The sequence below is a fragment of the Poeciliopsis prolifica genome, unplaced genomic scaffold (assembly GCF_027474105.1).
Source record: "Poeciliopsis prolifica strain line A6 unplaced genomic scaffold, Auburn_PproV2 SCAFFOLD029, whole genome shotgun sequence".
Lineage (NCBI taxonomy): Eukaryota > Metazoa > Chordata > Actinopteri > Cyprinodontiformes > Poeciliidae > Poeciliopsis > Poeciliopsis prolifica.
The window spans coordinates 4250066-4265882 of NW_026562404.1; the positions used below are offsets into that span (position 1 = coordinate 4250066).

At 39.7% G+C, this 15817-nt stretch overlaps 1 protein-coding gene across 3 annotated transcripts; it reads left to right on the plus strand.

Moving 5' to 3' along the window:
- The first annotated feature begins 1225 nt into the window (after positions 1-1225).
- LOC129372394 (la-related protein 4) lies at positions 1226-14616 on the plus strand. 3 transcript variants are annotated; one of them, XM_055049670.1, is made up of 17 exons: positions 1226-1742; positions 4604-4712; positions 4801-4959; positions 5990-6068; positions 6645-6781; positions 6870-6973; positions 7057-7167; positions 7253-7306; positions 7382-7591; positions 8573-8676; positions 8911-8952; positions 11312-11539; positions 12415-12469; positions 12571-12723; positions 12806-12945; positions 13039-13258; positions 14198-14616. In XM_055049670.1, exons 1-17 carry the CDS (start codon positions 1626-1628, stop codon positions 14582-14584), a joined length of 2409 nt encoding a protein of 802 aa, XP_054905645.1. In that variant the 5' UTR covers positions 1226-1625; the 3' UTR covers positions 14585-14616. The 3 variants fall into 3 exon arrangements, with proteins under 3 accessions (XP_054905645.1, XP_054905647.1, XP_054905646.1); XM_055049672.1 differs by lacking the exon at positions 14198-14616 and adding an exon at positions 13433-14185; XM_055049671.1 differs by lacking the exon at positions 8911-8952.
- Positions 14617-15817: the final 1201 nt, after the last annotated feature.

Here is a 15817-nt window from a genome sequence, read left to right on the forward strand (position 1 = left end):
TGTGAATATGTTTTTTAATTAAATTCTGTGCTTCACACTGGTTTACCACTAATATGATGTTTAAAGTGACCAAATGAGTGGATATGTCTGTATTTGCCATTAGCCCCCTAATACTTGTAGATGTTAACCTCAGTAGTCACAGTTTAAATTTAGTAAAGAACAAAACATGCTACGTCACAGTCGAGGTTGAAGCATTTTACTGAACTATGACTCCCATACTTTCAAGATAGGAGACAGATTTCCAGAGTAAGGGGAATTTCTCTTAACATTGCAAGTCTTTCACCAATGACTCACCATTTGCAAGTGAATTTCTCTTTTTCTACGAGGCGCTAACGACTCAAGTCTTTGTTTTTTTCACCGATTGAGTAAGATAACTACATTTGCTGACAGAAAACCTTCTAACCTCTTCTTGTCGTGTTTAAGCCTCGTCATACCTTTTCTGATTAAGTTTCAAGAGCAGAAAGAAAGAACTGATTACATCACAAGCCTCTTTTTTTCTTGTTGAGAAATGAAGGGTCACTGAAAAGACACAAAACCTGCTGGGAACCACTCAACCGTTTTATTTTTGCAATTTTAACGTGGTTAAAATATTTGGATTAATAAGTGCCAAAATATTTTAGTTTATTTATTCTTGGGCTGTTTTGTGTTAGTTTTACGATAAGTTGTTGTCCAGTAGACACATTTTAGGAAGCTATCCAGAATTGGATTTCTCAAAATAAACATGCTATTCCTTTTTTATAATATAATTTTGTTATCAAATGAAATATAGAAAGAAAATTAATTGAAAAAAATATTTTATATTACCAAAATATTTGATTAATATGTTTATTATAAAAACATTGCTACTGTTAGTCTAGTTGCAATAAAAATTACATTAGAATTATCATTTTAAACCTGAGGTGTTGTATGTGTTCATTTACAACTTACACTGCAGTTAGAAAATATTCACACCCCTTTTCCATACTCTGTTAGGTTTCAGACTTATTCTGAAGCCAACAAAATGGATTGAAAGTGTTCTGTTTTTTAGTTTTTTTTTAAAATTACAGGCGTACATATAATTTAGGAGGTTGTAATTAAACTCTTATACTTTAGGCTTTACTGGAAAATAGAGGCGTTCAGAGCTTCGCTTTATAGTCAAAAAATAAAACTACAGTAAAAAACTACAGGAAGCGGAAGAGGAAACAACTTCTACAAAGGTCAATGAGAACTCGCGGTGGCCGTTGGGACGTCGGCGGACTGTGTGCCTTCGCCGAGGAACGGTGCATGTCCCCAGTGTCCGCTCCGCTCGCCCGATAAGGAATGCGCCTTGCGAAGTCGCTGCGTGGTTTAGCATTTGATCAAACTTCAGCCGATACCGTGGTATAACAGGAGTCATGGTTTGGTGTCGCTTCTACGTTTCTTATTCAAGCGTGCGAGCCTAATTCATTGAGCTAGCTGCCGTTAGCCCGCTTCGTTGATTCATAGCGCGCTAGCTTGCTAGCTGGAGTGTGCTGCTGGCCCATCCAGTTGACCGGGAGACGAGCTCGACTGACTGAAAAACACAGCCGCTGTTTGGAAACGAGGTGGTGGCGGCAGTCGGGGGGCCGGGAGAACGCGACGGGGTGGTAGTGAGTCAGGAGCGGCTGATGAGTTCAGACCAGAGCGGAGAGCCACCGCTGCTGCAGGAGGAGGCTGATCCCGGACCGAAGAGCGGTGGGAAGGACGAGGCTCCGCTGGGGAGCGAGGGAGGGTCAGGCGGCATGGTGAGTGAGGCCTTCTTTAGCTTCTCAGCTAGCTACTTGAGCTACTTCTGCTCACCCGACGTGTAGCCGAAAAAAAAAATCACCCAGTCATGGAAAGTACATTTGATTGAGCGAAGGTCGGATCAGTTTTTGTCAGTTGTGATTAAAAAAGCAAATGTCCCATTCTGTCTTTTGCTCATATGTACACCGCAGGGGGCTTTTTATGCCACCCTTGCCCTCAGCAAAAAGTGCACTTCAATAAATTACTGAAAAACTGAAGATAATTTATAAACACTAAAATAAAACTAGGGAAACCTTTTGACATGCTTTCTTAAAACAAATTTATAGAAAGAAAATTGGGCTTTTTTTGGAGGGGGGGGGGTGTTTTTTTTCTCTCCCCCGGCATAATAGTAGAGACCTGTTCGAGCATGAGTCACATTTATCAGCTAAAATTAACCCAACAAAGTATCGTTCAGCCGCTAACTTTCATTTGAGTCGTTTCAGCTCCTAGTTTGCCCTTTAACCCTCCGTTACAGGACATTTTACAAGCCCATATTGTGTAAACAGCCTGAGACGCTGCGGCTTAAATATCTGTTTGCAGCCACTTAATGCAAATGTGCGCACTGATCGTTAGCAGAGGGCTCCATTGCTGCTAACGAAGCCGCTTCTCTTATTAAGTAGTTTGCTGAGTAATCATTAGCTTGCTAACTTTTGACCCGACCATATAATAACAACAAACACAATCTAAAGGTCCATAATCCTATTTTAATTAATTTGTGAACAGTGCTGCGGACTGTAGACCGAGTAACAGACGTTCATTTGCTGTGATGTTATTTCAGCTAATCGCAGTGCTAGTTAGCCTAGCTAGTGCGGTGACATGCGTTGTGAATACCTGGCCTTCGCCGTGCTGCGCAGTCAGCTGATACTTCTTGGTTGTCCACGGCCTATGACACAGAAGCATGCATTGTGACCATGTGTCAAGTTGCTCATAAATGCCCTTCCCTGTTTGAGTGACAAAAGAGGGCCGCTCGTTCGTTCTTGACTGCTGCATACACACGATAATCAGGAGCCAAGACAGGAGGCAGATGAATGCTAGCTGTTGCAGGGGTTAAAGGTTAACGTACCTGTTGGAAGTTGGGGACACAAACTGATGCACCGCCAGGCCTCACTAATTCCCACTATGTCAACACAGATGACCTAATTGTGTTAAGTGATGAATAAATATTTAGCTGTCCTGGAGCAGACTTCAGCAAATATTATTTGTTTAAGATCAAAGAAAAAAAATATCACCAAATGTACCAAAGTGAAAATAAATTGACTCGAATGTAGTTAGAATATATTAATAAATGATTTTCGATCGGATCTGTTATCGTGTGATGGACATTTATTGCATGATTTTATTGTAGAGGGATTTTGTTTCATTGTGATGAATACAAATTTTAATTAATTCCAATATAGTTGAAATTGTTATATTTTTTGTACTGTTTGTATCACGAGAGGATAAAAAAAATAAATTTAACATTAATAAAAAGTTGCTGTTTGCAGCTTAGTGCTAAAAATCACATTCATTACATACCTAGTGTCCTCACAAAGGTATTTGTCTGCTGATTCCTGTCATGCTGTCACCGACATACAGAGTTCACTTAAGTCTGCAAAGAAGTCGTTTCATCATCACTTTAATGTAACTGCATTAAATGCCGCAAATACTTAGAACATTCTTGAATTGTAAGGAAGGATACAACATTTAAAATGCAAAATTTAATATAGTTGGAACTACCAGTGCACTGATAAATTGGTCAGCTGATAAATCGACCACAATTTTCTTAATTTCTTAATTTTATCAGATGCCGATCATATCCATCTCCACTAAGGTCTGAAAGTCAACCACTGTCCTCTCTTGCTCTTTTGTAAAAGAGACTCGACTGACTGACCTGTTCACAAGGTCACATCTGCACATGTACGGTCAAAAATAATCACCACACTTTTGCAAGTCAGCAATGTTTTTGCTATATTTAGCAAATTTTCAGACGAAAAAAGATTGGAATTAGGCTCTTTTAATGTTGATCAGCCGGGAGACTGGAATGGGCTCTGACCCACCCGAAACATCCCTGATGTTTGGTTACATCGTGTGCCAGTCCACAATGTTGGACTGGCACATAAAATGCAGACTTTCCTCACTTCTCTAATATTCCGCAGACACTCTGCGACCTTTATCATCATGGACACGGTCATCTGTGTCAGGTGTGTGTATCTATTGAAGTGAAACTCAATCAAATATACTGAACTTTGGGTGCTTCACATAAACTAATACTGCAATAAAACAATATGCAGCCCTGGTGCATTCTTACCTCATTCTGTGCTTGTTGAGAAGAATTCAAAATGTCAAGCACAATGCATTAATATGGATCAAAAAACTTACTCTGATTCTGGAATACTAAAATATTAAGAAAAACTATTCTGATCTATAATACTAATCATATAAATTATATATATGTTGCAACATTTGCCTCTTGATAAGCATAATAAAACAGACTTTTACCTTTGTCAGTGTATTTGTTGTTACCTCTGAATTTTTTAGTTATATTTTTTGAGGATTGGTATTTTGTGTTTTAAATTTGATAGAGAATTTATACAAGAGTATAATTTATGGCAGCAAAACCAACTATGAGATGACAAACATATGAACCAGCAAAACATTTGTCCTTTGATACACTGATTATGTCTGAAACCGATTGCTTTACATGCTGCATTGATTGCACATTCGTAAAACAATCCCTGCAAATGTTTTGAAATCCTCAATCTAGCCAGAATGCAAGCATCGGTCTTCCTTCATTTGTGTTTTGAGTTGAATCTCACCTGATCCTGTGGTTTCTGTTTTGAAGGTCACCTCAAAGGGTGCTGGTTTGAACCCAAATGCCAAGGTGTGGCAGGAGATCCCCGTGGCCCCCAGCGAGGCTGTCACCAGTCCTCACTGGCCTCCCTCAGACATCAGTAAGTGCTCAACACGTTAATAGAATCTGGATGAAATATTCACAAACGTCTGATTCTTGAATCAAATGCGTTTTATTAATGTGACCAGGTTATTCAGAGCCTTCGTCTGCTGGTTGTAAGCAGTACTCTGTGGGATTTACCGCCCTGGGCGAGAGCAGCTCCACAGCAACAGCTGAGATAGCAGTAAATGGAATGGACCCTCAAGAGCTGGGCTTTTCCCCTGCCGAGTCCACGACAGGGAGCTCTGGTCAGTCATCTCACCTGCAGCCTCCCTCACTCTGTAACGGTGGCTAAGTAGAATCCTGTCTACTTAGCCACAATAAGTAGACAGTAACCTGAAACAAATAGTTTTTTTTTTTGGGAAAATAGAAACTAATTGTCATTTGGTTTTATTCTACAAACAGCATCCAGGGGGTTTGGATTTTGACACGGTCAAATAGTGGTTTGTGTTGTATAATTTCCCTCTGTCAGACATGTCTCTTGCATCCCTTCTTTGTGAAGCTAATGTATCTGGTGTCCTGTGGTGATTATTTTTATGCGAATGGCGACCCGCGTTCAGTGAGCTGCAGTGCAGGCGGCATTCAAAGCTCAGGTCAGAGGGATTTTGGCTGCTGCTCATGGGATAAAATGAGCAGCGATTAAAAAAACCCCCCTGTTCAATCCAGGCCTCTAGCTCAGCATTGAGAGTAGAGTGGGAACTGTGACAAGTTTGCATTAATTACACGTAACAGCTTGTTGGATATATATGTTTTTTTAAAGTTTAGAAACCCACATTCCTTCTCAAAGTGTCCTTTTACGTTTCCTTGTGAAGTGATTCGCACTGTGTTCCAGATCAGTTTTGAGGCGCCATCTTGTGACATCGTCGTTCCTGTTAGCTGTTCTTGCTGGTGACACTTTTTCTTGTATTTGGCTGAAAAGTTGCTCAGATTTGCTGGAGAGGGAAAAGGACAAAGGCATGAACAGGAGGAAGTATGGACCTCTGAAATGTAAATGTAGGGACACGAAACAGCCGAACAAATCTATTCACCATTAGACTGATGTGCTGCCTCACCTCACAGTCAAGCATCAAAGACATGGCTTTGGAAGAATTTGATACATATGAATGTGTGGACATATTTTGTTGGGCTTGGTGTAATATTTGCTAACATATAAAAGTAATTGGTTTATGTTTACTGTGTTTTGTTTATTTAATGGTTTCATGTTTTTCTTTGTCTAAACTGGATGATTTATTTGAACAAAAGTTTATTTGATCCTTTTTCTTGCAATTGAATATTTAGATTCCAAAACTGAAGAACAAGTGTCCTCTGAGAATCTACGAGAGTCTCTGAAGAAAGAGCTAGAGTTTTATTTCTCAAGGTAAGAGCAAAAGACTTTTAGATTTGAGGTAAATTAGACTTTTGTTTACCTCATGAATCTGATATGGGTCAATGTGGGAATCTCACAGTATGACGAGCTTGAATAAAAGTTACTGAGTTTCAGAAACTCAGAAAATGTGTTTATTTTCAATAAACACAATAAAAAAATATATGTTTTTAAAAAGATAAAAAGATTCCCATTGTTGCTAAAATAATGAAACATGAAGCTCTTATTTGTATTTTTCAGATTTGACTAAAGTGAGAACATAAAATAAACACTTGCAAGTTTTTAGTTTTATTGCACACATTATTATTCATTTTTGCTGTAGTTCCTTTCATCGAGGAACACAAGTGCAGCAAACATATTTGTCACCCTATTTGGGTAGTTTGCAGTCTGCTGCTTGAAGTGTGTCCCTCATTGGCTAATTTCAACACTGTTACCTTAAATGCAACAAGTGACGCTTGTTTAGTTTCTTGAAAGTAAAGTACACTGTCTGGAGCAACAAGTGGGGATATTTTAGTTTGTGACAAATTAAGATGCGACTAATTTGCATGGATTTATAATTTTGTTGCACAGAGAAAACCTCTCCAAGGATTTATACCTCATGTCTCAGATGGACAGCGACCAGTTTGTCCCCATCTGGACTATAGCCAGCATGGAGGGCATAAAGGTTCTCACCACAGACATGGAGCTCATTCTGGATGTGTTGAGATGTAAGTGAAAGGATGAGCATGATACTTTGTAAAACTTTTAGTAATAGGCCATGATTGTCTGTATTAATATTTGAAATGATCCTTCCAGCTTCTCCAATGGTACAAGTGGATGAGAAAGGTGAAAAGGTTCGACCGAATCACAAACGATGCATCATCATCCTGAGAGAGGTCCCTGAAACCACACCTGTAGAGGTACTGCCACGTTGTGCTCATGTTTAGGAACAATTGAGACATTTTAGGAAACTGAAAACTGACTCGTTGTCTCAATCCCACAGGAAGTTGAGTCATTGTTTAAAAACGAAAATTGTCCAAAGGTGATAAGTGTCGAGTTTGCGCACAACAACAACTGGTACGTTACATTCCAATCGGACACAGATGCTCAGCAGGTACGTCTGGTTAAACTTCACGTTGCTCCAATTCAAAGTGGAAGACCTTAAATGACCTGATTCGACTCCTGAATTGCTCTTCCAGGCATACAAGTACTTAAGGGAAGAAGTCAAAACATTTCAGGGAAAACCCATCATGGTAAGTTGAGCTGAAACGTTTTAGCTTGTCCTTCAAGAAACCATGAGTCATTTCTTGTTTCTTTTCATCTAATAGGCACGGATCAAGGCCATCAACACATTTTTCGCAAAGAATGGTTACCGTAGCATGGACAGCAGCTTGTATGCTCAGCAGTCCCAGAACCAGTCCCAGTACAGCTCTCCACTTTACATGCAGCATGTCTACCCCCAGCAGCAGTACCCGGTCTATGGCATTGTACCGCCCACCTGGACTCCTTCACCCACACCCTATTTTGAAACTCCTCTGGTAAGAACCGGCACTAAATGAACTGCATAAAGCTGGAATGGGTCCCAGATCAGATATATGTTTTAATAAACTTTATTCAAAAATTATGCATTTATTGGTTATCTGACCAGTTTATCTGATCAACTATTCTCTTTATTTGTTGTTGCTAATGATTAGCCAGTGATCATTATTTTGGCTTTTTATATAAAGATAGTTTTTGTGGGTGAACTCAAACTTAGAACTTTGATTTTTACGTACAGTTGGTGTAAAATCTGAAATTTCAGGTTACACTCTGAAAAGTCAGGTGGATACGGTGATGGACTAAAGTCAGGGTTTCCCTGACCACTATAATTGATGATTTTCATCTCAAAATCATGGTGATTTTGTGCCCCTGCCACAGGGGTTAGCAGGTTTTCTGGGGGAAACATTGAATGTCTTTTGGTTGGCAGTTGCTTAAAATGCATCTAAATTAGCAGAAGTGTGCAAAATAAAAAAGGCTCATTATCAACTCTATAACTTCCAATTAGGAAAGCTTTTTATTGTGTACACGAGTCTCCTCATTCTGCATATTTAGTGCATTATTAAATGTTGTGAACGGGGCGGTAAGACCAAACGACGCAAATGTTTTACATTCAAAAATGTAATCCTACTGATTTCCTAACTACTGATTTCCAGTCGTTAGGAAAAACTACTGGAGTCTAAAATGTTGAACATTTGTAGTAACCCATTTTATCAATTCAACTGGAGAAAAATATACAGTGCTGCAAAATATTAGGAAGACTCACTGTGTCCTGGGTGAGTTTCAATAACTTGTTCTCTCACACCTCCACCTCTAGATGAGGTGGAGGTGTGTAGGGCATTAAATCGCTATTCCTCTAAGAGCTTAAATGTCTTCAAGATTTCCCCTGTATTACATTCTTGGACTGCTGCAGAGTAAATAATTGAACAAATTGCTACATGAAACAGGATTAGTCAACGCTGCCATATTTTCTCCCTGTGCAGGCACCGTTTCCCAACAGCGGCTTTGTGAATGGATTCGGCTCAGCGGGACACTACAAAGCTGGCTCCACTGCTCTTAACCTAACTCGCCCATTCAACAGAAACCGGTAAGCGGGATCTTTTTTATTTGCTGTGCTGCATTTTTAAAGTTGTGACTCAGACTTCAGCCTGCTGTTTTCATAAACGTACTCTTAATTGGAGTGTGGCATTCACCACTCGCTGTTGTTTGCATGCTAGGTTAAACTGTAATGTCAGATCATCCGCAATGCAGTGTTGTCTGAAGAAAATGTAACCCCACAGAGAACTGCTCTTCACTCCCCTCTTTCTTACTGTCCTCACAGTGTCCCTCTGTATTCAAGAAAGAATGTAATAAATGCCTTCAGGTACCACTATACAGTATTGTCTGATAAGCTTCATCGCTACCCTCATGTCTTACCATACCACTGCAGCCTAATGACTAAAACCAAAAATTTTAAATTGGATATCTTTATCTTGGTCCATATTAAAACTTTCATTGCTGTGATGATGCTTGGTGCCATTCATATTAATAAAACTACTGGATTTTTTCTGTGACTGGATTGCTACAGTTTTTGCCATTTGAGGACTCTTGGCACCAAACACATCCCCTTGCATTGATACACCAGCATACATCATAGTAACTGCTAAACTTCATTACAACTAACCACTTATTTTACTTTTCATTGCTGCTTCCTTCATTGACTCAATGCGTCATGTGCTGTAGGAAAAGAGCCGACAGTAGAGAAGCTGATAAATGCGTTCGACCCATGATGAGATCATGATGCGCATGGAGGGACAACATGGGAGGAAGACAACTGGCTTTGGTCCTCTCTTTTCTCCTTCTTTTCTCTCCCCCTCTTCTGTTTCTTTCTTTCCAAAGTCAGGAGCTTCACTCCCATCCCGATGAGCGTTCAGATTATGAGATCTGAGGTCGATTTGTTAAAAGATCGAAATTTGAATCATGTCTTATTAAAAAAAAAGCTTTACTTTTAGCTGTTTTACTCAAGTGTTGTCAGCTCTACTTGGTGAATTTATGATTGGTGGCAGTCTTCAGCCCTCCAGCCAACCATAGGCGCACATGCAGCCCAGATGAACCATCTGCTTGTCTACTTTGTGCTTTAAGGAGGCGGCATGTTGTGTGGTTTGGTCGGTGGATCCACAGTTTCCTGTCGCATCATTTGCATGTTGCTGTTTTCTGAATGTAATGCAAGCTTCACTTCTCCTGTAAGGGGTGTTTCTCCACCAAAAATGGTTCCAGTGCTTGTTTAGTACATTTTGTTATTTAGCATGAGTTGATTTTTGTTTTAACCGTTAAAGGTTGTTGTCACATGCAGCTGGACTTACACTAGAATCATTAATCTTGCAGGGTGGGGAAAAAAACGGGCATCTCCACCAACTGACCTCAGTATGGTGGTGGTGTGTTCAATGTGTAGTGTGATATCGCTTATATTTTTCATAAACAAAACCTTCTGTCATGCAGAAAAGATGTTTAATTATTAACTGGGCCGAAACAACTAACTGGATTAAATAACTTTCAAAAGTGAATAATTGTTTTCTGAAGAATGCAGATTCACTAAAAGGCAGTTTGCTGAAAGAAAAACATACCCAGAGCAGTAATTAAGCCAAAATTGTACAAAAAATATATACATGTGTTATGTTCTGCCCAGAATAAGAGGCTTATTTTAACTCAAAAATTCTATCATCCAGCTATTAATTGATTTATTAAACAAATAATCAACAGATCAGGCCTACACTATGGATATCAAATCAAGTAGGGCTGAACTTTTTACACGTTGATGATAAAAGTATTTTTTTAGCTGCAGATGCATCCGTTCCTACAAATGATGAAGCACACACTAAAGGAATGCTGTCATTGCATTCTAGGCATCAAAACTTTAATTATTTACAAAAGATAATTTTGTAAATAATTTAAGGCTTTGATAATCTGTATTTTTCCGTATTATAAAAAGGCTTGAGTGGATAAATAAAAAAATCTTCACAAAGTGACAAATGTTTTTCTCCAATTAATTGTCATAATAATCGATAGAATAAGGAGTTACTAAAATAATTGTCAGTTACTAAAATAATTGTTAGCTGCATTTCTAGACTCAGCGCAGCATCCCTGGAGATGAATCCCAGTTCCTGTTGTTGTTTTTTAAGAAAGACTTGAGCTGCAGCTCAGCTCTGAACCGGCACTGGAAGTACTTTTGTTGACCTGGGATTGTTGTGGCTTAATGTGTCTTAGCCTTTTCTATTTGTGAATCTCAAAAAATTTCTGAATGTTTCCTAAAATTTGCATCATTGAGAAATTGTTGCAGACGATTGGAAAACAGCGAAGTAGATCTAGTAAAACTTATGTCCCTCTATTATGGGAGCTTTACTTGGTGTATGAACCTGCTGTGTTTTTCCTCACAAAAAGTCAGGGATAACTTTACTGCAACAAGACTTTAAACACTGGTCCTTGGTGAGCACATGTCCATTGGGCACCTGACATTGATTAAATGGAAAGGCTAATATCATATTAAGTAAATTTAATTTTCACTGTTTCTACAGTTTGTCTTGTATTTCTTTTAAATGACTTGAATCATTCAGAAGTTTGGGAATGTGCAATGTAAATGTGATTAAAAGTTAAAATGACCTCATGCTGTTCATTTGAAACTTCTGGCTCCCGGCATAAATCCGTATCATTTTAACGAAACTTTATTTGGATTTTTACTTCAACAGAAACCACATTAAACCCCAGATTAGGACCAGTGAGGTGACTGCAGCCTCAATAACACCTGTTCCCCTGGAGAGTCTGAGCGGCCTGCGCAGCCCCCAGCCTCCTGTCATCGGCGCCCCCACCTCCACTCATCAGACGACCGCTGACATCACCTCCGCCTTCTCGCAGCTCTCCTCCTCTTCATCATCTTTGGACCCTAATGACGACAGCGGCATGGCTGGACGTGGAAGGTAAACTGATAATCCCCTCGTTGAACCTCATTTCTGTATCGATGAAGTATCGGTTTTGTCACACATTCGGTCATGACGTTCGAAAACTATTAAAGTCACGGTGTTTATTTAGTGTGTACCGTCACCTTTTGAGATTTGTGTCTCGGGATAAAGAGGTTCAACGCCAGTCATTAAGTAAAAGTAAATATTTGATTCAAGGTGCTGGTTTCACTCTTCGGTCAGGTTCTTTTTTTTTTTTAATCAAGGTTTTATTACAAATCAGTTGTCAGTTCATTTAGGTTGCACATTAAAGTCTTTTTCTGGTAGGTGTGTAATGTAAGCAGACAAGATACTGACCAGATGAAACCTAAAATAAATACAGTAACACAGTAGCAGTTTTATTGTCAGCAGTTCAGCACTCATAGCAGAAAACATATTAGTTCTATTCTTGATGTTTATGTAATGTTTTCTTTTGCATAGTTACACTGATTCTCTCTAGTTAGTTTTATTAGACAGTTAAACTTCATTGAATCTCATAGAATTGCAATGAAATTAAGCAGTCTTGCTTTCTTGTAATCACATCATAAATGACTTCCCTAGAATTTATATAAAATAACTTTATTGATAAAGACAAAACTTAAGAATTTGTTTGATTAAAAACAAAAATCAGGTTATTGCTTTTTTTTGTTCTTTATTTTGCCACTATAGAAGTCACGGCTATGCATGCTTTCTGTACTTTATATTTGAGAAAAATAAACTGACATGTACTGGATGCTACACATATCTATTAGTTTTTGCTATAATGTCTTATGCTGGATCAAATGGGGACATTTATGTTTGATTTGTACATTGTCCCGTTTTGAAATGAAGTTTTTAGTCAACCATTTGTCTTTCAGACGAAGCACAACCTATAGAGGAACGCGAAGGAGGCGAGAAGATGAGCGGAACACGGTAACCGGCCGCATCTCATTGTAGAGATCATGTTGAATTTATTTTAGAGCTTGAACCACGATTCCATTATTTGTTTGTATTTTCTTTGTCCTAATTCACAGAGGCCGGTCCCCTTAGCCGAGGTGAAGGTTTCTCCGCCCAAGTTTGACTTGGCCGCCACCAACTTCCCGCCTCTTCCTGGCTGTGTGGTCAGCACACAGGGAGAGCCGGTGCTAGAAAACCGAATGTCCGATGTCGTACGTGGTTTGTACAAGGTAAGGATTCTCTGATTCAGCAGTGCTTGAGCTGCTACGGTTTTCAGAAATGTAATGCTTGTGGTTCTCTTACGTCTTAAAGACAGAGCAAACCAATAAAGAAACCACTGTGAGTCCAGCGTCAGCCCAAACTTCGGCCACAGAGGAGGCTGTGACCGTCTCAAGTCCTGCCCCGACCGTCTCAAAATCCGTTTCTCAGCCACTTGGGTCTCTGGCTTCCCGGTATGATTGTCAAATTACCTTTGTCTTCATATTTTGAGATACTCTCATGTTTCTGTTAGTGTACTAAAGTCTGACACGTTTTGTTTCTGACAGTATAAGTAATCAGGAGAAGAGAGTGGAAAGGGCTGAAACCCCAGTGTCCAAAGTAACTCAGCGTACCCCAGTTCAAGCTACTGTGAACTCCTCCACTTCTTCCTCCTCCTCTTCCTCACAGCCTACGTCAAGCTCACGACCTCAGCCCTCTGCTGCTTCAAAGCCGGCGACCCTCAGCACGCCCGCCGCATCTACAGCCGCAATTACCACCCCAGCACAGGTAACAAATGAAATCTGCTCTTTTGTTGCCAATTTATCAATGTGATTTTTTTCCTGATGATGAGAAACTTTGCACAGAGGGAAGTGAAGGAGTGGACAGACTGACTCTCTCTCTCTCTCTTTCCCATCTCAATCTTTCTCTTCTTCTGCTTTTTCTATTCTTTCCTCCTTTAAGTTCAGAGAGTTCACTCCTGTCCCAGTGACCTTTGAGATTATGAGATCTGAGGGTTTGACCAAAGAAATCACAATGTGCCTTACAAAAGTATTTATACCCCTTGAACTATTTTACATCACAGCCACAGGCCTCACTTTACCCCATTTGGATTTTAGGTGATGTACCAACGCAATGTAAATTTGAGGAGAAAAGAAAACCGAGGTTTTTAAAAATTCTAACTACATAAAATGTTTTTATTGCATTTTTTGGGCTGTAAAATAATTTTTTCAAGATTTCCCTTCATGAAATTGTCAACTTTTTCTAAAGGATCTTTGCATGATGCAATTTTCCAAATTGCATCATGCAAAATGATTTTACTATGTTGGCATGATTTGGTAAAGTTTTTTTCTAACCCAGAAAAAATGTCCCACTCTTCAGAAGAATGTATCAGTCCTAATGGTAATATTTTACCACCAAATTATCACTCCCAACGACAGACCTACAAAATGTTGTGTTGAAATTTAAGTAGAAATAAACAAAAATTAAATAAAGTAGAACTGAGAGAAAGAAAATTTCACATATTGTGGCATTAATTAGTTTTGAAAAACGCATAATTTTTTTTTGACTATTTCTTCAAAATGCGTAGATTTTTTTTTCATATCTTAACTAAAGTAGCTGTATAAATACTTACTGAAGGCATTGTGAGTAAGTCAATCAATGAATCACTTTTCACCCTCACAGACCTTTTGACATTAGATGTTCTTTTTAAACTCTACCTTGCTTCAGGAACCCCGTAAACTCAGCTACGCCGAAGTGTGCCAGCGGCCTCCCAAGGACCCTCCCCCCGCGGCCCCGGCCCCCTCCGGCACGGCGTCTGGCCAGCCGCTGCGGGAGCTGCGCGTGAACAAGGCCGAGGAGCCGGGCTCCGGCACCAGCCCCGGAGACAAGCAGGAGCGGGGCCACGACAAGGAGGGCGGGTGGGAATGCAAGGAGAGCCGACCGCCGCGCGAACGTGACTCTCAGGGTTACTACCGCAGCAACGGCCCCAGAGGCACGGGGGGGCTCAAGTTCCGGGACCAGCGGCGCCCGCCCCCGGCTCGACGAGGCTCCCCTCAGGGAGGCTTCAGGCTCACTGGCAAAGAGCAGAACATACCACCAGTATCGCCAAAGTAAAAACTCAATATGAATAGAAAAAATATGTATGAATATATATATATATATATATATATATATATATATATATATATATATAAATATATAAAACTATATTAAGACAAATAAAATAAAAGCAACAACTTTATGGTAGCCACCTTTCCCCCCCACGGAGACTGTCCAAAGAAACGCTTTTAAATGACTGACATCCAGGACTTGAGGGCAAAGTGACACTTGATGAACTTCTACGATTGGTTCAGGAACTCTTCTTGTTTTGGTCTCCAGCGTTACGCTTAAAAGATTTTAAGTGCGATTTATCTGGAGGCTGCGCTCATGCTCTGCTTGGGGAAGGTGGGATTCTGGGCCTCACAAGTGGCCCTCTACCTATTTTTCTTCTTTTTACTTTGAAAACTAGATGTTGGTCTGCAAGAACAATATGCACTAAGACGAAAACAACATGCATATATGTCATGTACATTTACAAAGATATCACTAACACGCAAAGAGAGGTCGTTTTTTTTTTTTTTTTCTCGTGTGCTTAGGTTTGCAAGTATGACTGAAGGGTTGACTGATGTCTGCGTATGCATTGATTGTTTAGCAAAATGATTGAAGTGCTCCAGTTGCACTGATGTAACGAAACGAATAACTTGATTTTTACAGCAGAGATTCTGAAATATTGTCCAGAGAACGGACGGTCTGGTCTTATGTATATTAGTGAAAATGTGTTTTAACAGTGGTGTTTTGATTCCGATTTACGATTGGATTCGGAAACCGTTCATGCCACGGTGGTCTGTGTTTTTTTTTTTTTCCTTTCTTTTGCGTTTGAAGCCGAAATACAAGTTGGGGGCACCCACTGGTCCGTTTGCCATGGTGAACCTGCAAAGCCTGGTCCAAAGTTTTTCATGTTTTGTTTCTTCCTGTTTATCAGAACCATTTTTGGGTCTATCCACTGCAACGAATTCAGAACTTTGTCATCGTTGATAATCAGTCAGGTTCTCTGTTTACATGTTTGTTTTTTTTTGGGGGGGTAGCGAAGGGGCGGGGGTTCCTGAGAGAAATCTATACGTTGATGGTAAGAGTTGACTTGTTTTAGTGTGCCTGGTGGTTCAGGTGAGGTTTGGCTTTTCTACATTGTCCCAGGATATTCAGGTTAAGCTTATATCTGTGAATTGTTCCTAATGGTGACAAAGTTAAAAAAAAAATAAATAAAAAAAGAGGCTATGGAGTGCTGTTAGATAAGGATGATAGCTACAC